This window comes from Phocoena phocoena, chromosome 8 (genome assembly GCF_963924675.1).
Source record: "Phocoena phocoena chromosome 8, mPhoPho1.1, whole genome shotgun sequence".
In the NCBI taxonomy this organism is placed as follows: domain Eukaryota; kingdom Metazoa; phylum Chordata; class Mammalia; order Artiodactyla; family Phocoenidae; genus Phocoena; species Phocoena phocoena.
Window position 1 is genome coordinate 41396210 of NC_089226.1, and position 21563 is coordinate 41417772.

The 21563-nt window shown below is 39.8% G+C and overlaps 1 protein-coding gene across 3 annotated transcripts in view; it reads right to left on the bottom strand.

The window, feature by feature from the left end:
• FAT3 (FAT atypical cadherin 3) overlaps window positions 1-21563 on the bottom strand; it is a 550552-nt gene that overhangs the window by 121228 nt on the left and 407761 nt on the right. For all 3 annotated transcript variants that reach the window (XM_065881705.1, XM_065881704.1, XM_065881703.1), the window contains exon 6: window positions 15049-15188. In XM_065881705.1, coding sequence (XP_065737777.1) covers window positions 15049-15188 — 140 coding nt within the window. The remainder of the gene's footprint in view (window positions 1-15048; window positions 15189-21563) is intronic.

Consider the following 21563-nt stretch of genomic DNA (forward strand, 5'->3'; position numbering starts at 1 on the left):
TTTTTATTTCCCACAGTTGGGGCCATTTGTGAGCTCCTGAACTACCAAACAAAGCAAAGTAACTCTCAAAGATGTTGTGTTCAAAATGGTAATTGAAATGCCTAAAGAAGTACAATGGATTCAAAGCAGGAGGAAACCTGAGTGTGGGAAGCCTCTTCAGAGCTGGTTTCAGTGCTGCTCACCACAAACACTTTGGGTTTTGCAGGCTCGTCTAAGCTAAGTCTGGGTAGATGCCAAGTCCAGCCTTACAAAGGCTCATGGCATGAAGTGTCCATGGGGTGAGTTGGAGGGTAAGGCCTCTGTCTTTTATTAGAACCAATTAAATCCTGAATTACTGAAAATTCTGTCCTGCCTCTGTTTGCATTTCAAAACCATCCTTAAAACATTCTACAGTTGTGATTTCAAGGATGATGCCTCTTGTATTCTCTCCAAACTTACAAGTTTTGTTTTTGAATGCCTAAGGAGAAAAATCGTGTGCTTGTTTTCCAGTTTATAAATCTGTACCATATTCATTTCTTAAACTGTATTATCTCTTGTTTCTCAATAAGGAAAATGAGAATCAGAGAAATTAAGGGATGTGCCCAAGTCACAAGGGCAAGGCCACACTCAAACCTAGGTCTTACGGAGCCAAATTCTATATGCATTCCATTATACAGTTTCCATGTGCACTTAAATTATATACACATTAACTATAAATGTACAAAACATACATGTGAACAAACATGTGTGCAAATATTATGTACCTTGCAATACAGAAATCCTAATTTACCAAACACATAACTGACACGACCATTCTCATTTCAGGAACATTAATCATGGGATTATTCTGAACAGAAAGTTCCCTGCTGGGTTTCCCTGGTGGTGCAGTGGTTAAGAATCCGTCTGCCAATGCAGGGGACACGGGTTCGAGCTCTGGTCCGGGAAGATCCCACATGCCGTGGAGCAACTAAGTCCATGCACCACAACTACTGAGCCTCTGCTCTAGAGCCCGCATGCCACAACTACTGAAGCCCGCGCGCCTAGAGTCCGTGCTCCGCAACAAAAGAAGCCACTGCAATGAGAAGCCTGTGCACCTCAATGAAGAGTAGCCCCCGCTCACCGCAACTAGAGAAAGCCCACGCACAGCAATGAAGACCCAATGCAGCCAAAAATAAATAAATAAAATTATACATTAAAAATAAAGAAAGTTCCCTGCTGCCTTTAACATTGGAATCTATTTTTAAGAATTGATTTACTCATAAGTTGTCAGGCACGGATCTATTACATTCAGTGAGATTTTATCATTATTATTTTTTTAACAGAAAGTCTCACAGTAGAGTTGGCTTGCTGTCTTATTTCATCTATATAATTGCACTTGTTCCAGCATTGTGTTAGCCTAAATATAAAAGGAAGCTTTGGGCCACTGCCTTTTTCACCTGCTAAGAGGGAGATGATATTAAAGGAAACAAAAGAAAACCCTTGATGAGGGTGTCCCTTGAAAGCCCCTCAATCCAGGGATCATGGAACAGCATTAGCAAAAGTGATTTGTTTCTACCCTCCACCTCCTTTTAAGCAGGTGCAAAGTGGAGGAAAAGGGTAAGACAAAATCCAAATCTTCAAGTTAAAGTCTGCTTTTTAAGAAAGAAGGCCAGTTAGGAACTCCCAACATCACCTAGAGATAAGAGAGGAATGGAATCCCCATGGCCGTCAAGGGCAAGGCTAACCCAGGAATGCACATCACAGACCTCCCAGACCCAGAGAATAGGGATCCGCTGGCTGGAAGACTTAGCGGCCAATCTAAATTAACTGCCTTGTGGGGCTTAAGAAATGTGGAAAATGATCTGAAAGAGAGTTTTAATCTCAGGTTTGGCTGTGGAGCATACAAATACAAGCTGATTTTCATATCTTTATAGATCAAAGCAGGACTTGATAAGAAAAGCATATGAAAATCACAAAAGCACGTATCATAAGTCCCTGAATAAAATCGATGTAATTTTTAGATTATTATTTGGGCATGAATATCTCTGCTGCCTTTCATGAATAACAGTAAAAGCCACACACATAATATTTTATAGTTAGTAGGTATATTATTACAGTTTTAAGTTGAGAAAAGACTACAATAATAAAACCTACATGTGTCTGACACGTCACAGCTCTCATGATATCGCATAATATCTTATTTATTCTTACAATAACCCCTGAGGTATGTAAGATCTTACTCGCATTATGTTGGAGAAACTGAGTCTCACAAGAGATAGAGCTTCCTCCTGTGGTAACACAGTCAACCACTGGTTAAGTGCTGACTTTGAACCTGGGTCACCTGATTCAGGGTCAGTGCTCCTTCCACTAGACCAAATACTTCCCCTAATGAATTAAGCTGTATATTTTATATACATAGACATGTAAGGGAAAGTTCCTAAGATGGTATCTGATTTTGAGAAGGAAGAAGTGGCTTTGTATATCTACCTGTGTACACCTAGGGTGGCCACCTAACCCGTCTGTGCCTCAGTTTTTCACCGGAAAAATGAATGTAATGATAAAACTTGATTTAACTACTCCCAGAGTGTCAGGGAAATGAAGCTTAGAATGAGGCTTGTTAAGTGCTATTATGCAAATAACAGGTGTTATATATTAATTTTCATCTCTTGGTCTTTTGGATGAGCCAGGCTCTAGATTTATTTAAATTTGCAATGAAGATGCAGCAGCTCACATGGGTTTGGTAGATATACGGGGAAAGTTGTTAAAATTTGTCATTTCTCATCCTTGGTAGTGTGTGTCTCTGTAGCTCATAAGCTCAGTGGGTGGCAGGGAGGGCTATAAAGAGGCTGGGGTATTTTGCTCTCTTCCTAGCGTGTATGATCAGCTATGAAACATTCTAATGGCCATAGGTGGTGCCATGTTTACGGGGCAACCACTTAAAAAAGTGTCCCCCTCATAACTAGTAGAGCCAGATGAGCGTCTCTTCCCGCCTTAGAATAGGTAGCAAAGATTTAATCTTACTTTTGCGAGGTAGCACAGTGTAGTGGTTGAGAGTGCAGAGCAGTCTCTAGAGTCCAACTGCCTACATCTAAACCCTGATCTACTCAAGTTACTTAACCTCGTTTTGCTTCAATTTCCTTATGTGTAAAATGGAGATGCCAACAGGGGATTCTTTTCCTATTTCCAACGTAATAAGCTATCACAGAGTTAGCAGTTTAAAATAACACCCATTTATTATCTCCTAGTTCTACAGGTCAGAAGTTTGAGTATAGTGTGGCTTAGAGTCTCATAAGCCTGAAATCAAGGGGTCGTCAGAGATGTGTTGTTCCCTTCTGGAAGCTCTGGGGATGAATCAGTTCCAAGGTCACTCAGGTTGTTGGCTGCATTTAGTTTCTTGAGGTTAAAGGCCCGAGGTCCCTGCATCTTTGCTGGCTGTCAGCAGGATCCTCTCTCAGATCCTTAAGGCTGCCTACATTCCTTGCTGTGTTGCATCTTCCATATTCAAACTAGCGATGATGTTTCAAATTTTCTCATATTTGGAATCTCTGACTTCCCCTTTGCTGCATCACTTCCGGCTCCAGCTGGACAAAATCACCTGCTTAAGGGCTCATGTGATTAGACTGGGTCCACCTAAATAATCTAGGAGAGTCTCACTATCCTAAGATCTGTACCCTTAATTACATCTGCAGTGCCCCTTTTGCCATGTAACATATTTACAAATTCTGACGACTAGGACAACATAGACATCTTGGGTGTGGGACGTGGGTGCATTCTGCCCACCACAAATAGTACCTGCCTCATGGAGTAATTGTGAGAGTTAAGTGAGTTTGTTTGTTTTTGAATATAATATAAACACTTGGGTTTTAAATCTATTTTAAGTGTTTCAGTCCATTATAATAATTATTCTTTTTGATGCTCAAATTATCCCATCTTTGACTAGTGGAAGGCAGTTCAAGTTGTCTCTCGTCACCTTCTAACAAGATTCCACTAGGTTTTTGTGGCAGGATAAGATGCCCAGGCTCCTGCCCCAAACCTGGAATCAGCTATTTCTATGAGGAATCCTGGTTCCTTTCCATGGGAAATGGTATGTAGAGACCACAGTCTGGCTGCTAAGAGTAGAATCTCTCTTCAAATGGATATGTAGTGCTCTTGTATGTTTGGACAATAACTTCATCCTTCTCAGCATCTCATTATTCCTGTCCCTTATGAACCTCTGATCTCACCTGGATGTTCCCACTTCCCCTCTTATTTATAACAGCCAGTGTTCCTGTGATTCCTCACCTTTCCGCCAACCAGACTGTCCCACTTCTCTTAATTTTTTCATTCTTCTCATCTAAGCCAGACACCCTTGCTCATCTCTGACCTTCTACGACATCAAGTGGGGAATACTCCCATAATGCTGAAGAATATTGGTACCCTTTTTCACAGATTATTTCTATTTTAAAAAAATTTCTTGAAGGGAGCTAACTTCCTATTTGCTATCCAGGGCTTTGGTAGGCAAACTTAACTCTTTCTTAACCCAGAACAACAGTGCTTTGAAACACCATGGCAGCAGCCATCCCAGTCACCAGAGCAGGGAGGCATCAGAAAACCAACAACCCCCTTAGGTATGTATGTTTCCTAGGAAGCCTGGGTGACTGCATGTTGAAATTTTTAACTAGAGTTTCTGAGTAATGAAAATATTGAGGAGTTAGTTTACCTTAACCATTTTTGAGCCACCTACCCACTTAAAAACATGATAAATACTAAGGGGCTACTCTCTGAAAAAATATACATGCACACCAAAATATATCAACAATTTCATAAGCTTCAAGGATCTGCCAGGGACTCAAACTATCTTGAAGAGTCTAATTTGTTTGCACACCTAGGTTCTGATTTGCATCAGCTCGTTGGAAGCAGCTGGATGTGGAGGTTGGGAGGGGGTGTGGACAGAAGGGAACATACCTGGAACCAGGGTGTTGGTTTTGAATTTCTCCACTCTCAACATTATTCATGCTCTGGTCTAGACCAATGAATGTTATTTCTGGTGCCAGTCATGAATTATTTGCTACCATTCCACAATATTATATATGTAGAAATTGGAAGTCAGCTCTTAATAACTTGGGATAATTCTTGGAATACAGAAAGCACTCAAAAATGTTGGCTGGTTTCAGGCAAAGAAAAGACTGTCAAAGAGCTGTCAAATGTGGCCAACCGGGGAGGGACCATCAGGAACCAGGAAAAGCCCACTAACATACGCTGGGTCTTGTGTGCTTACAGAGCTCTTGACAATTTCTGTATGGTTCATCAGCATTGACAGTGCCTTAATGGATCATCTCTCACTTTCTACCCCAAGACTAGTCAGATGGTTTCCAAGATGGTTCTCCACTAAAGGCTTGGGATGCAGCACTGGATAATCCCTTTTTCAGAGCACTGTCTCAGGCACTCACTTATTTCTCACAACAACCTGTGGGGCAGTCCCCATGATACAAATGCTCAGAGACGTTAAGTGATAATGGTAATAATAATAGCAGTAATAGCTACTATTTATTGAGCACTCATTACGTTTCAACCTCTTGCTATTATTCTTTTGTTTAATTTATTTAATTTATTTTTTTATTCAGCAGGTTCTCATTCGCCATCCTTTTTATACATATCAGTGTATACATGTCAATCCCAATCCCCCAATTCATCACACTACCACCACCCTGGCTCCCCCGCTGCTTTCCCCCGCTTGGTGTCCCTATGTTTGTTCTCTACATCTGTGTCTCAATTTCTGCCCTGCAAACCGGTTCATCTGTACCATTTTTCTAGGTTCCACATATATGCATTAATATGCGATATCTGTTTTTCACTTTCTGACTTATTTCACTCTGTATGACAGTCTCTAAATTCATCCATGTCCCTACAAATGACCCAATTTCGCTCCTTTTCATGGCTGAGTAATATTCCATTGTATATATGTACCACATTTTCTTTATCCATTTGTCTGTTGCTGGGCATTTAGGTTGCTTCCATGACCTAGCTATTGTAAATAGTGCTGCAATGAACATCGGGGTGCATGTCTCTTTTTGAATTATGGTTTTCTCTGGGTATATGCCCAGTAGTGGGATTGCAGGGTCATATGATAATTCTATTTTTAGTTTTTTAAGGAACCTCCATACTGTTCTCCATAGTGGCCGTATCAATTTACAATCCCACCAGCAGTGCAAGAAGGTTCTGTTTTCTCCACACGCACTCCAGCATTTGTTGTTCGTAGATTTTCTTATGATGCCCATTCTAACGGGTGTGAGGTGATACCTCATTGTAGTTTTCATCTGCATTTCTCTAATAATTAGTGATGTTGAGCAGCTTTTCATGTGCTTCTTGGCCATCTGTATTTCCACTATGGAGAAATGTCTATTTAGGTCTTCTGCCCATTTTTTGACTGGTTTGTTTGTTTTTTTAATATTGAGCTGCATGAGCTGTTTATATATTTTGGAGATTAATCCTTTGTCCATTGATTCATTTGCAAATAGTTTTTCCCATTCTGAGGGTTGTCTTTTCATCTTGTTTGTAGTTTCCTTTGCTTTGCAAAAGCTTTTAAGTTTCATTAGGTCCCATTTATTTTTCTTTTTATTTCCATTACTCTAGGAGATGGATCAAAAAGATCTTGCTGTGATTTATGTCAAAGAGTGTTCTTCCTATGTTTTCCTCTAAGATTTTTATGGTGTCCAGTCTTACATTTAGGTCTATAATACATCTTGAGCTTATTTTTGTGTATGGTGTTAGGGAGTGTTCTAACTTCATTCTTTTGCATGTAGTTGTCCAGTTTTCCCAGCACCACTTACTGAAGAGACTGTCCTTTCTGCATTGTATACCCTTGCCTCCTTTGTCATAGATTAGTTGACCATAGGTGTGTGCATTTATCTCTGGGCTTTATATCCTGTTCCATTGATCTATATTTCTGTTCTTGTGCCAGTACCATATTGTCTTGATTACTGTAGCTTTGTAGTGTAGTCTGAAGTCAGGGAGTCTGATTCCTCCAGCTCCATTTTTTTCCCTCAAGGCTGCTTTGGCTCTTCGGGGCCTTTTGTGTCTCCATACAAATTTTAAGATTTTTTGTTTTAGTTCTGTAAAAAATGCCATTGGTAATTTGATAGGGATTGCATTGAATCTGTAGATTGCGTTGGGTAGTATAGTCATTTTCACAATACTGATTCTTCCAATCCAAGAACATGGTATATCTCTCCATCTGTTGGTATCATCCTTAATTTCTTTCAACAGTGTCTTAATAGTTTTCTGCATACAGGTCTTTTGTCTCCCTAGGTAGGTTTATTGCTAGGTATTTTATTCTTTTTGTTGCAATGGTAAATGGAAGTGTTTCCTTAATTTCTCTTTCAGAGTTTTCATCATTAGTGTATAGGAATGCAAGAGATTCCTGTGCATTAATTTTGTATCCTGCAACTTTACCAAATTCATTGATTAGCTCTAGTAGTTTTCTGGCAGCATCTTTAGGATTCTCTTTGTATAGTATCATGTCATCTGCAAACAGTGAAGTTTTACTTCTTCTTTTCCAATTTGTGTTCCTTTTATTTCTTTTTCTTCTCTGATTGCCATGGATAGGACTTCCAAAACTATGTTGAATAATAGTGGTGAGAGTGGACATCCTTGTCTTGTTCCTGATCTTAGAGGAAATGCTTTCAGTTTTTCACCATTGAGAATGATGTTTGCTGTGGGTTTGTTGTATATGGCCTTCATTATGTTGAGGTAGGTTCCCTCTACGCCCACTTTCTGGAGAGTTTTTTATCATAAATGGGTGTTGAATTTTGTCAAAAACTTTTTCTGCATCTATTGAGAAGATCATATTGTTTTTATTCTTCAGTTTGTTAATATGGTGTATCACATTGATTAATTTGCATATATTGAAGAATCCTTGCATCCCTGGGATAAATCTCACTTGATCATGGTGTACGATGCTTTTAATGTGTTGTTGGATTCTGTTTGCTGGTATTTTGTTGAGGATTTTTGCATCTATATTCATCAGTGAGATTGGTCTGTAATTTTATTTTTTTGTTGTATCTTTGTCTGGTTTTGGTATCAGGGTGATGGTGTCCTCATAGAATGAGTTTGGGAGTGTTCCTTCCTCTGCAATTTTTGGGAAGAGTTTGAGAAGGATAGGTGTTAGCTCTTTTCTAAATGTTTGATGTAATTCACCTGTGAAGCCATCTGGTTCTGGACATCTGTTTGCTGTAAGATTTTTAATCACAGTTTCAATTTCATTACTTGTGATTGGTCTGTTCATATTTTCTATTTCTTCCTGTTTCAGGCTTGGAATGTTATACCTTTCTAAGATTTTGTCCATTTATTCCAGATTGTTAATGTTATTGGCATAGAGTTGCTTGTGGTAGTCTCTTAGGATGCTTTGTATTTCTGTGGTGTCTGTTGTAACTTTTCCTTTTTCATTTCTAATTTTACTGATTTGAGTCCTCTCCCTCTTTTTCTTGATGAGTGACTAATGGTTTATCAATTTTGTTTATCTTCTCAAAGAACCAGCTTTTAGTTTTATTGATCTTTGCTATTGTTTTCTTTGTTTCTATTTCCTTTTTTTCTGACCTGATCTTTATGATTTCTTTCCTTCTGCTAACTTTGGGCTTTTTTTTTGTTCTTCTTTATCTAATTCCTTTAGGTGTAAGGTTAGATTGTTTTTTTGAGATTTTTCTTGTTTCTTGAGGTAGGCTTGTATAGCTATAAACTTCCCTCTTAGAACTGCTTTTGCTGCATCCCATAGGTTTTGGATCATTGTGTTTGCATTATCATTTGTCTCTAGGTATTTTTTGATTTCCTCTTTGATTTCTTCAGTGATCTCTTGGTTATTTAGTAACGTATTGTTTAGTCTCCATGTGTTTTTGTTTTTTCCTTGTAATTGATTTCTAATCTCATAGAGTTGTGGTGAGAAAAGATGCTTAATATGATTTCAATTTTCTTCAATTTAATGAGGCTTGATTTGTGACCCAAGATGTGATCTGTCCTGGAGAACATTCCGTGCACACTTGAGAAAAAAGTGTAATCTGCTGTTTTTGGATGGAATGTCCTATAAATATCAATTATATCTATCTTGTCTATTGTGTCATTTAAAGCTTGTGTTTCCTTATTAATTTTCTGTTTGGATGTCTGTCCATTGGTGTAAGTGAGGTGTTAAAGTCCCCCACTATTATTGTGTTACTGTCGATTTCCTCTTTTATAGCTGTTAGCAGTTGCCTTATGTATTGAGGTGCTCCTATGTTGGGTACATATATATTTATAATTGTTAAATCTTCTTCTTGGATTGACTCCTTGATCATTATGTAGTGTCCTTCCTTGTCTCTTGTAACATTCTTTATTTTCAAGTCTATTTTATGTGATATGAGTATTGCTACTCCAGCTTTCTTTTGATTTCCATTTACATGGAATATCTTTTTCCATCCCCTCACTTTCAGTCTGAATGTGTCCCTAGGTCTGAAGTGGGTCTCTTGTAGACAGCACATATATGGTTCTTGTTTTTGTATCCACTCAGCAAGCCTGTGTCTTTTGGTTGGAGCATTAATCCATTTACGTTTATGGTAATTATCAGTATGTGTGTTCCCATTACCATTTTCTTAGTTATTTTGGGTTTGTTTTTGTAGGTCCTTTTCTTCTTTTGTGTTTCTCAGTGAATTTCCTTTAGCATTTGTTGTAGAGCTGTTTTGGGGGTGCTGAATTCTCTTAGCTTTTGCTTGTCTGTAAAGCTTTTGATTTCTCTGTTGAGCGTGAATGATATCCTTGCTGGGTAGAGTAATTTTGGTCGTAGGTTCTTCCCTTTCGTTACTTTAAGTATATCATGCCACTCCCTTCTGGCTTGTAGAGTTTCTGCTGAGAAATCGGCTGTTAATCTTATGGGAGTTTCCTTGTATGTTATTTGTCATTTTTCCCTTGCTGCTTTCAATAATTTTTCTTTGTCTTTAACTTTTGCCAAGTTGATTACTATGTGTCTCGGCATATTTCTCCTTGGGTTTATCCTGTATGGGACTCTCTGCACTTCTTGGACTTGGGTGGCTATTTCCTTTCCCATGTTAGGGAAGTTTTTGACTATAATCTCTTCAAATATTTTCTCGAGTCCTTTCTCTCTCTCTTCTCCTTCTGGGACCCCTATAATGTGAATGTTGTTGCGTGTAATGTTGTCCCAGAGGTCTCTTAGGCTGTCTTCATTTCTTTTCATTCTTTTTTCTTTATTCTGTTCCGCGGCAGTGAATTCCACCATTCTGTCTTCCAGGTCACTTATCCGTTCTTCTGCCTCAGTTATTCTGCTATTGATTTCTTCTAGTGTATTTTTCATTTCAGTTATTGTGTTGTTCATCTCTGTTTGTTTGTTCTTTAATTCTTCTAGATCTTTGTTTAACATTTCTTGCATCTTCTCTACCTTTGCCTCCATTCTTTTTCCGAGGTCTTGGATCATCTTCATTACCATTATTCTGAGTTATTTTTCTGGAAGGTTTCCTATATCCACTTCATTTAGTTTCTTTTCTAGGGTTTTACCTGGTTCCTTCATCTGGTACATAGCGCTCTGCCTTTTCATCTTGTCTATTTTTCTGTGAATGTGGTTTTTGTTCCACAGGCTGCAGGATTGTAGTTCTTCTTGCTTCTGCTGTCTGCCCTCTGGTGGATGAGGCTAAGAGGCTTGTGCAAGTTTCCTGATGGGCGGGACTGGTGGTGGGTAGAGCTGGCTGGTGCTTTGGTGGACAGAGCTCAGTAAAACTTTAATCCACTTGTCTGCTGGTGGGTGGGGCTGGGTTCCCTCACTGTTGGTTGTTTGGCCTGAGGCAACCCAGCACTGGTGCCTACCTGGGCTCTTTGGTTGGGCTAATGGTGAACTCTGGGATGGCTCATGCCAAGGAGTACTTCCCAGAACTTCTGGTGCCAGTGTCCTTGTCCTCATGGTGAGACACAGTCACTCCTTGCCTCTGCAGAAGACCCTCCAACACTAGCAGTTAGGTCTGGTTCAGTCTCCTATGGGGTCACTGCTCCTTCCCCTGGGTCCTGATGTGCACACTATTTTGTGTGTGCCCTCCAAGAGTGGAGTCTCTGTTTCCCCCAGTCCTGTCGAAGTCCTGCAATCAAATCCCGTTAGCCTTCAAAGTCTGATTCTCTAGGAATTCCTCCTCTGGTTGCCGGACCCCCAGATTGGGAAGCCTGACGTGGGGCTCAGAACCTTCACTCCAGTGGGTGGACTTCTGTGGTATAAGTGTTCTCCAGTTGGTGAGTCACCCACACAGCAGTTATGGGATTTGATTTTATTGTTTTTGCGCCCCTCCTACTGTCTCACTGTGGCTTCTCCTGTGTCTTCGGATGTGGGTATCTTTTTTGGTGAGTTCCAGTGTCTTCCTGTCGATTATTGTGCAGCAGTTAGTTGTGATTCTGGTGTTCTTGCAAGAGAGAGTGAGAGCACGTCTTTCTACTCTGCCATTTTGAACCAATCTCCCTTGCTATTATTCTGTATATGTAAACTCATGTAATCCTCACAGCACCTCTAATGATGTAGGTACTGGTACCCCCATTTCATAGATGAAGGGACTAGGGTGCAGAGAAATTAAGTGACCTGCACTGGCTGGAGGTGACTCAGTTAGTAAATAGCAGAGTTGGGATTAGGACATGGATTTATTCCCTACAAAGCCCAGTTTGTCAAATACTCTGCTATTTATATCAAGCACAATAATATCCTACATAAAATCAACAAGTCTTTTATACTGAGGCCCTTGTCCAGGAGGTTTTTGTAAAGAGGATGCTTTGTTCTTGTGTTTAGTACGTCTGCATCCTTATAACTTGAAGTCCACCGAACCCTTTTACATTCTGTACTCATGCTAGAGAATCTCAGAGAGGAAAAGGATGTTTATTTGTCACCAGATATTGTAGCTCTGAGGCACAAGAATTCTGGGAGAACAGGCCAAAACTGAAGATGAAGGAACGGTTTTCTTGTAGACACAGAGGTCCCTGAGGCTGTGATTTATTTGACATTTGTGAAGTGAAATTCAACAGGTTTTTTATGGCTGATTTGAAGCCCATGTCATACCATGTCTTATGGTTCCAAATGAACAAAGTAGAGAAAAGTTCCCCAAAGAAAACTGAACAGGTGTTTTGGGGGCTACAGGACATTTCTGTTATATGGTGAAGAGTCTCCATTTGATGGTAAATCATTAAGTTGCCTCAGGTCATGGGTTGGAGTGTGCTTTAGTGGTTTCTAAAAGAAGCCTAGAATGCCTTTCCTTTCCACAAATATCCTTTTAGTAAAAATGTCCTTGACACTGAGGGCTTTGACTAATTCAGAAATTGCTCCTGTCAGCACTGCCAGAGGAGCCGTGGCAAACGTGAGCAGAGGCCTGGACTGGCAGAGGCTGGTGGGTCTTCAGGCTCAAATACACCCAGATAGACAGAATATTGGTTTTCTGATGGTAATAATGATGGCACACAAATTTATGCTTTGGAAACTGTTAGTTCTCACTTCTTGAGAAGGTCATGGCCCTGGAGACACAGGGTAACTTGGGAGCTTTTGACAAGAAAATTTCTTGATATCCTAATTTATTAACCTATTGAGCTTGGGCTTGCCAAAGGGAACCTACAAGTTCACCCCAATTCTCTAATTCCTGAACGGCTCTAGAGACAAGCCTAACTGTACACTAGTCTGAAGTAAGATCAGCAAAAGCAGGATGTGAACAACGTGTACATTCAAAGTCTTGTAATACATGCTTCCATATTAATTTTTTTAAAGTGGGTGCACATCAGTTATCTGGGTTTAAAACTCTGAACCACTGTGACTTCAGGCATGTATTACAGTTCCCTGCACATGGTATGAACTCAAGAAATATTTGTAGAAAAGATGCTGTTGAATGATTTATCATCTGGTCCTAATGAATTTCTGAAATAAAAGTTTCATAGATAATTTTTTTTTGGTTAACATTTATCAGTTGTGTGCTTTGGAGATCCAGCATACCTGCCATTCAGACCCTATTGAAAATGTAATATCTACTATCCATTAATTCATTCTAAAATATTTAATATGTATCTATAACAATCTGGGCATCCAACGAATCACCATTTAATTCCACTGTTATGAAACTCTGGAGAAAAGTAAGTAATGAATAGGGTTCCATGCTTTTATTTGTATTTTATTCAAATACATCTTATGTTTCTAAGTGGTGCTAAAAAGTTGAAGTTGGATATGTTAAGACACGGCTAATTTAAAAAGTCTAATTTAAATTCCCATGTGAAGTGAATTAGCACTAAAGACTTAGCAATGCTACAAGTGGGTTGTTTTGTATTAGTCTTTAGATTGTGTGATTCATGCAGGATCTCAATCCTGGGGTCCTTTCCAGGTATCTCTATCTTTTGAAGATACTCTGAAGCGGTCTGGATTTAGGTAGGGTGACCATACAATTTACTGTCTCAACTGGGGCAACTCTGAGCGTGATAATTACACCAGTGCAATAAGTATAAATGGGATTCTCTCAGGCAAATAGGTTCGTATGTTCATCCTAGGAAAGGACATGGGTTGAAAGATCAGGAGTTGATACACACGGGCTGCCTTATCAAGTGCATGTCATGTCCCCTTTCTGGGTTTCAGTTTATCTGAATGAAAAGTAAAAGGGTTGTACTAAAACCAAAGCTACTGTTTCCTTCAAACTCCGCCACTTTATGCTTACAAACAGTCTCAAAGGAAAGAGTCTCATTATGTTTTTGAAACAGCTTCAAACTGAGACACAGCTGGACAGACAAACACATAAAACCCTTCTCCTCTCCCCTTTTAAAAACCACACTGTTATAAAAGCTTACATCATATTTGAAATAAATCAACACTTGCTTACTTTAGGGTTGGTAAACATTTCATCTTCAATACCTGAAGCATTGTGTTGAGAAGGATTCTGAGGCCACATCTGCGCTCAGCAGGAAAGAAACCAAAACAAACAAACAAACAAAGACCCTTGATCGATTAGTGATGGTTTCTGGGGTCATGGGAACAGAAGAGAGAGGCAGGGAGGGTGGGAGGGGTTAGGGGCTGTGTGTGTGTGCCAGTCCTCTGCTATAACTGGCTTAAGGTCTCTGGTGCTAAAATACAAAACAAACAAACAAAAATCTCATATGTAGGATAAATCTGCTCCATATTGATATCTAACACTGTATTAGTCTCACCCAGAGAATTTTTTTTTTTGCGGTACGCGGGCCTCTCACTATTGTGGCTTCTCCCGTTGTGGAGCACAGGCTCCGGACGCGCAGGCTCAGCGGCCATGGTTCGCGGGCCCAGCCGCTCCGCGGCATGTGGGATCCTCCCGGACTGGGGCACGAACCCGTGTCCCCTGCATCGGCAGGCGGACTCTCAACCACTGCGCCACCAGGGAAGCCCTCACCCAGAGATTTTTTTTCTCCTCTTCCTTGTTCTCAGCGCCCTTTCATGAACACTCAAGTAGCAGAGTAGAAGTGATGGTCCTCAACTCTGGCTGCATGTTAGAATCACATAGGACCTCTGGGGATGGGGCCCAAGCTTTATTGGTTTTAACATCCTCCACAACCAGGGGATTTTACTGTGCAGCCAGGATGAAGAACCACTGGCATAGGGTCTGGAATGGGAGATGGGAGTCAGGACACCCAGCTCTTTTGTTCTTTATTAAGGCTGTGTGACCTTGGATATATTACTTAGATTATCTTAGTTTGTAAAATGAATTTGGACTCAGGCATTCTCTAGCTTTAACTTTCTGTGACTAAAGCATGAGGAGGTGAAGAATATCATGGTGTGTTAACTCAGACACTACAGATGTCCTTCTCTTTGTAAATTCAAGGAAAGCTGACTTTGTTGTCAAAGAGATAAATCTTACAGGAAATGATCGGGAAACAAATACACATCACTCTTCCATGCATGAACAATCATAATTTCTTGAAAGAGGCAGCTAAGTTATGTAATATTGTTGATAGAATCCTTTGTCGAAGCTGTTCTTGCAAATGCTTTTTTTTAAGTGCTAAAAATCCATGGACATAATTTACTACTTTCAACACATATTTTAATTGCTTGCACCTCTGACTTTAGCAGACTTCTCGGCCTTCCAACTGTTTAGTAATTTGACATCTTACCTGAGTGACAGCAACATTTGTCCCATCGGTGACTTCCACACTCATATTATAGATGGACCTCTGCTCTGCATCCAAAGGTTTTGCAATGACAATGGTCCCAACGCCCTTCTCTGCGTCAAAAGAGCTGTCAAAATTGCCCCCTGACGAGTTCACAAAAACAACATGAAATTAGCATATCTGAAAAGTTATTACACATATTGAAGCATACAGCTTTAAAGGGAGATCTTATATAGAAACGTTTTTTGACAGGCATCCCTATTGCTCAGTTTTGTACATCTTAAATGGGACCCTTTGTTTTTTAACTTAATTCATATTTCAAAGCACAGCCTCTACAATGCATAACAGATATCACAAAAAAGAATGTATTGCAAAAATCCCCTCAGCACTAATGTTATAGCAGTGAAGCATAAACTGACTCCAGAAAATATTTAGAAAGCTAAAGTCCCTTCAACCCCTTGTGGCTTCTGGGCTAGGAATTTGTAGATCCTTTGCTTTTCCAAAGTATTGATAGATTAAATTCTAGGTAAACAAACAGTCCAATTATTATTAACAAAAATGAGTAGACACTCTGAAATCCATTCCAGGATTGATGGTAAACATGTGGTTGGTAGAGTTCAGATTCCCTCAATTAGATGTCAGAAATAAAGTTATAAATACTAGAAAATAAGAAAAAGCAATAAAATTGAATTTCTTATTAAAAGTTCTCTCTCTGTAAGTTGGGATATTTATAGAAATATATTTTTGCCATCTTGACAGTGTGAATTAACTTTCTCCCCCCAAAATAGAAAGTTTATGGGAGATTTACAAAATGAAATCTGGAAAGAAGGAGATGAAAACATCAGCTATGGAACATCAACTGATAAAATAACTCATAGAAAAGTTTAGAAAACTTTACTTTTCTCCCCCTGAACTAGGTGTAATCCATAATCTGTAACTAATGCGCCTAAGACAGCACAGACTTTGTGGAAATTACTGTAGGTGTTTCCATCTCTGTGAACCAAAGTGTAGTTTATGATCTTTTTCAAAATGAAAGATTTTTTTTTTTAAGGGGAGAGAAGATATTGGTATAAGTGCTGGAACGATTTTAATTAAGTATCAGTATATGTTCACAAGCTCTATTTACTTTAGCCTGAAATTTCATCATGTCCACAAATTTTGTTCTTGGACAGTAATTTTATTTAACTACAGCACATAGGGCAATGCATTTACTGAATTTCATATTTTAGAAAAGAAATCTTGGCTTCTCTTTTTTGCATTTAATTTTGATGATCAGTCAACAATATATAATTTCTATGATATTAGAATTAGAAATGGGCAGATGAGTTAAAGGAAAAGAGAATTTTACCTGAACTGCTGGAATCTGATGTATAATGACATGAAATAAAAAATATGGTGTATTTAAAAAAAACCTGGTCATACATATGACCAGGTTTTTCAGATACTTATTGCGTGTAGCTGTCATATACACTTGAGATTATTTAATTGCTAGAGAGAACATAATTGCCCTTGACATTTAATTAAAGTTAAGGAGATATGGGTGTACCAGAGAATTGCTTGGAGATGTATTTTTCAAAAATTTCATCTCAAAAAGAGACTCATCTTCCACTTAATATCTTTAATTGATTTACTGAGAAATACTAAATGTTAACTCCAAAAAATGTCTTTTGAACAACAGGATAAAGAGAAAGGGGAGGAAATCTGGGCTGAAAGGGAAGTAAGCCTTAGGTCACCATGCCTATTTCAAAGGGAATGTTTCATCTTGATAACCACATGAAATGAAATGTACGACTGATTCAAGTGTCTTGAATAACCCTCCTAATGAGCAAAGAAAAATCATTTGCTATCAAGTGGTATATTATGAAAAAAAACCCTCTGCCATGGAAACTTTCAAAGAAAAGACATAAAATTGCCTCAGACTGTGTAGAAGGAAAGATGGGAAAGCAACTTCTCAAGCCATTTCTAGTGGGTATTAAATCATATTTTAAATCACGTTTAAAATCATCTTTAGAATGTCTTCCTAACCAAGATTTTTACTTTCTTAAATTTGAGTACTATGATTTCTTTGGGGGGGTGGAGGAGGGTCAATTATTTTGGAAGGTGAAAATTTGTAGGTCAAAGTAAAATAGAAACTACACTAACTATAAGCCTTTGATTTGCTCCAGTTTGAAGAAAATAAAAATGAAATTTAGAGAACACACAAGCAAAGATTTCCAGTTTCAGTTACTGTTTCCATGGGGCAATTCTATTTCCTCTCCCTCACTGCCCTAGAGTCACATTTTCCTCGGGGCCTTCCCTATACAGAAATACATCATCGTTTCATGTACTTAGTGGCATAAAATTTACATATTTTACATATGGCATATAGATTGGGCACCTTCTTATTAGTCATTTTTTGTATCAAAAAACATTTTTGGCTACTTTTATGAGGGTGTTTTTTAATTTTTATTTTATTTTCGAGCATAGTTGATTAACAATGTTGTGTTAGTTTCAGGTGTTCAGCAAGGTGATTCAGTTATACCCTTTTTCAAATTCTTTTCCCATTTAGGTTATTGGAGAATACTGGGCAGAGCACAGGGAACTCTCCTCAATATGGTAGTGATGTTTTACAGTTTTCTCTCCTCCTGCCTGTGTGTGTGTGTGTGTGTGTGTGTATCTCCTCCATTCACCTTTATTGTTTCAAATACTCTAGAACAGAAAAGTTGAAAGGGGCAGGGGAGATTGAACTTGACAAAGAAAGCCTGTGAGTGTCTTCCCATCCATCAATAAGGCTAGCAGCCTCTGATACTCACTTCTAGGGCTTTAGCTCCCAGTTAAACCAAGATTTCATGTAAAACCAGGTTCCCCAAATCGTCCCTGAGTTTTAAAATGAATTTCTGACAAGGGATACAGAATCTAGACCAGCAGTTCACCATCAACCCTCCCGCAATTTCATAACCTACCACTTAAGCCTCCCATTTCATGAACGACTCCGTCTCTCTCCCCCAGGCCTCAGTTTTCAGGCTCCCTTTTAGCCTGAGAGGTTATTTCATTTTGTAGGAACCCATGTCCAATTCATCTGGGGTGAGAATATTAAATGGAAGGAGTCTGCTTTCACTAGCAGCATTCTGTTTAAAGAAGATGTGCTTCCTCAGAGCCAGTAACAACATGCAAAGCCAGAGTGTGCTGGGGCAGCAGTGCTGGGCTAAACAAAGGGTGGGGAGGAGGCAGGACACTGCGGAGCTGGTCTGATTTCAACAAAGTGGGGAATTAAGAGAAGTCACAGCCTGAGCGTTGCTGCAGGGGTGTGAGGCAGAGATGGTTAAAAGCGAGGTTGTGAACAGCCCACATAACAGAGAATTCATGTCAGGGACATTTCTCTTTGACCATTTTCGGTCAAGACGGGTGTTAAGGAGTAAACAAAGAGCACGGGAGAGGCGTGTTGGATTTCTATTGGATTCTAAAGTTAAACATTGCAAGTCGGAGTGTCCCAAAAAGCTTTAAAAATGGGACAGGAATGAAAATACTTTGAGCCAGCAGCTACTGCTGGAATGTACCGGGCAGCAGGGTGTTGGGCCATGCTTTAGTTAAGCTTTTCTTTAAAGAATCACCATCTCTCCATAATGAGATCCAATGCTGACTATCTCACAGCTTTCCCTTTAGAGAAGCTTCCGGGCCGCTCCCCTAGCTATGATTCCAATCCACTCTACGTGCGATGGTAAAAATACCAACCAAAATCTAGTAGTCACCAAGGGAGACGAGCTATGGGAGAAGCTTCCAAAACACTGAGCCGCTGAATCTCAATGAATTACAGGAGTTGTTCGCAAGCTGTTCATTCAAGTTCAGCATGTACACCTAACTTAAGGAAAAATGCTAAACACCATTTCTATGGTTTGATCATGAATAATTTTCTGCCTTGGAATGAAGCAAGCACAGTACGGGGCTACAACAGATATTTACATGGAAGGCAGGAGATGCAGGCTGGAGGTGGGAAACAGTGGTAGGAAGGAAAACCATGTCTAGAATCTGGTTTGAAATTCATTTTCTTACAAACGATAATATCCGAAGCTGTTTTAGGCTTTTTATTATTTTCCTAAAGTCTCTTCAGGTGTGTTCCTATGGACCATATTGTTGCTATGGAGAAAAGAGAGGCATGTTCGGGGTCCAGTTAGAAGAAATGATGTCAACTGATGACTCTGAGCAAGCGTCATCCTGTTGGAGGAAGAGCTGTATTAAAAATGGGACAGACATGGCTTCACTTGGGAGGGGTGTGCGGGAGTTTTGTGATAAAGAAATCTGGCCACGAGGTTAGAGAAGACCCAGAGAGATGAAGTGCTAGTCAGGGTGCCATCAAAGACTTTACCTTGCCTATTTGATGGAACCCGATTAAGGGATGGCTCTATTAGGGACTAGGTTGTCTAAGGACAGGCATAAGCTTATGAAACAGAAGCAGTCAAGAACCCAAATTCCACAGGAACCTATGACAAACTAAGGGCCCAGGCAGTCCTTCTGTACCTGCAACACAGAAATGTATTTCTGCTAGAGCTGGACCCATGTGTTCCCTTGTACCATCAGAGGATTATTTTCAAAGAACAGCCTTTCTCTCCTCTACATAGTGGGTGAGGCAAATAAACAGAGATATTTTAAGTGCTTACTGTCTACAAGGAAAACAGTTTTTCTAGTCTAAGTCAGGGGAAAAGCTAGAAAAGTGGGTGGTAGCATCCCCCATCAAACTGGAGGTAAAGAGGAATTGTTTGAAGTGTGTAATAACGGTGATCTTTACAATACAAATATTTGCCCGTGGGATAAGGATACAGGGACCAGATTGCATGCACATTAGAGAGTATGTAAATCAAGATGCTGCTGAGTTGAAATCATAGTCTCCTGAGAAGTGTGAAGATATGTGATAAAGCCACAAAGGATTGTGGGTTAGTTTTGTTCCCTTCATTTTCTTTCCCTTTTAACACAGGGAAGGAACATGCTGTGCAATGGGCTGTTTAACCACAGAACAGCTGAACTTTATAATGTTTCCTTTTAATTATAGCTTTCTTAACTCGGTTACAAGTGGGCTTCTGTTTCTGGAAGCTGAGGAGAGTCCAGCTCCGTAACATTGTAAGCAGTGGTCTCTTTGGAGGCACAAGAAAGTATCTGGCAGGTCCTTGTTGGCGGGGTCTGGACTTGGGAACGAAATCTTGCTCTCGACATGGTTTTTGTGAATTCATATCACGGTGGGAGGAAAAGAAATGCAGTTAAACAAGATTCGGGCAGATTTCAAAATATGGAAATGAGGAGACAATACTCTCAGGGGAAAAGGCATGCTGGAACACTATTTCTGCTGAGTTAATGAGAATTCATTAGTTATGGCATTTGTAAGCTATAACTGTTAGGCCGGGGGGTGGTATTGTCTGTAACCATAAGTGTCTGTATAGGTGTCTATCCAGCTATAGTACACTGCTATGTTTCTTAAGTACTAAGAATCACTTTCCCTCTCTCTCCTCTATGTTAGCCTGGCCAGGGAAGATGTTTAGGTAAGGAGGAAGGGAAGAGACAGCAGAGAGTTTCAGTGGCCAAGGATAAACAAGCAAGAAAGCTCGAAAGTAAGAATGAAACATCTGAATATGATAAAGGAAACAATAGGTTTTTAGAGAAGGGGAAAGGTGTTGTCAGCAGGTTGAAAAAAATATGACTCTCTTAGATCAGAAAGGATTTTCAGGAGGGGGATTTTCTGGAAGGAGGACCATATCCATTCTGAGTGCAGCCAGCACCCGGGGAAAAGTTTGTAGTTTTGCCGTGAAATAAAGAGTTGACATTTTAATATGTTGGCTGGATGCGGGGATGGAAATAAAATCATGTTCTGTTTGAGCATCTGGCCCAGTAAGTTCAATTTTCAGGGGAAGCTTGACTAGATGTCACGAGATATACAGTGAAATCTGTGATGGAAGTATCTAGACTAGAGGAACAACCCGGTAGGTCTTCATTAAGAGAAGTACTTGTGTACTAAAACTGAGAGGATTCTATAAAAAGAGTACAGATTTAGGAATAAAGATGGAGAAACATGAGAACGGATGCCACGTTTTTGATCATGATTCCTGGATATGGATTTGAAGCAGCCTAAAGGGACTCCTTCCAGTGAGGACTTTCATCTGTCAACTGCCCATCTCTTCTTGGACCAGTCCTCATTTGGTCAAAGGTGCTGTGTTGCTCAGGCTGGGAATACAGTGGAAGGTCACACTGACTCTGGATGGGTCTCAGGAGGCATCAGTAGTGTTAACACATGGGCTGCCTGGGGCATCTCCATCGGTCACCATTGTTTATTCCACTCACCATGGATGGACATCAAAAGAAGCATTGGCAGAAGGAAGGAATCAGGAGGAAAAGACCTTGACCTTAAGGGTTAACATTGAAGCTAAGATAAACACAAATGAAAATGTACACTAGCACTAATAATGCTGGCATGGAATTCATGCAAGTAAGGTTACATGTAGCACCACTAGGCATGCTTACCTATACACACCGTACACACACATGCAGGGGTGCTG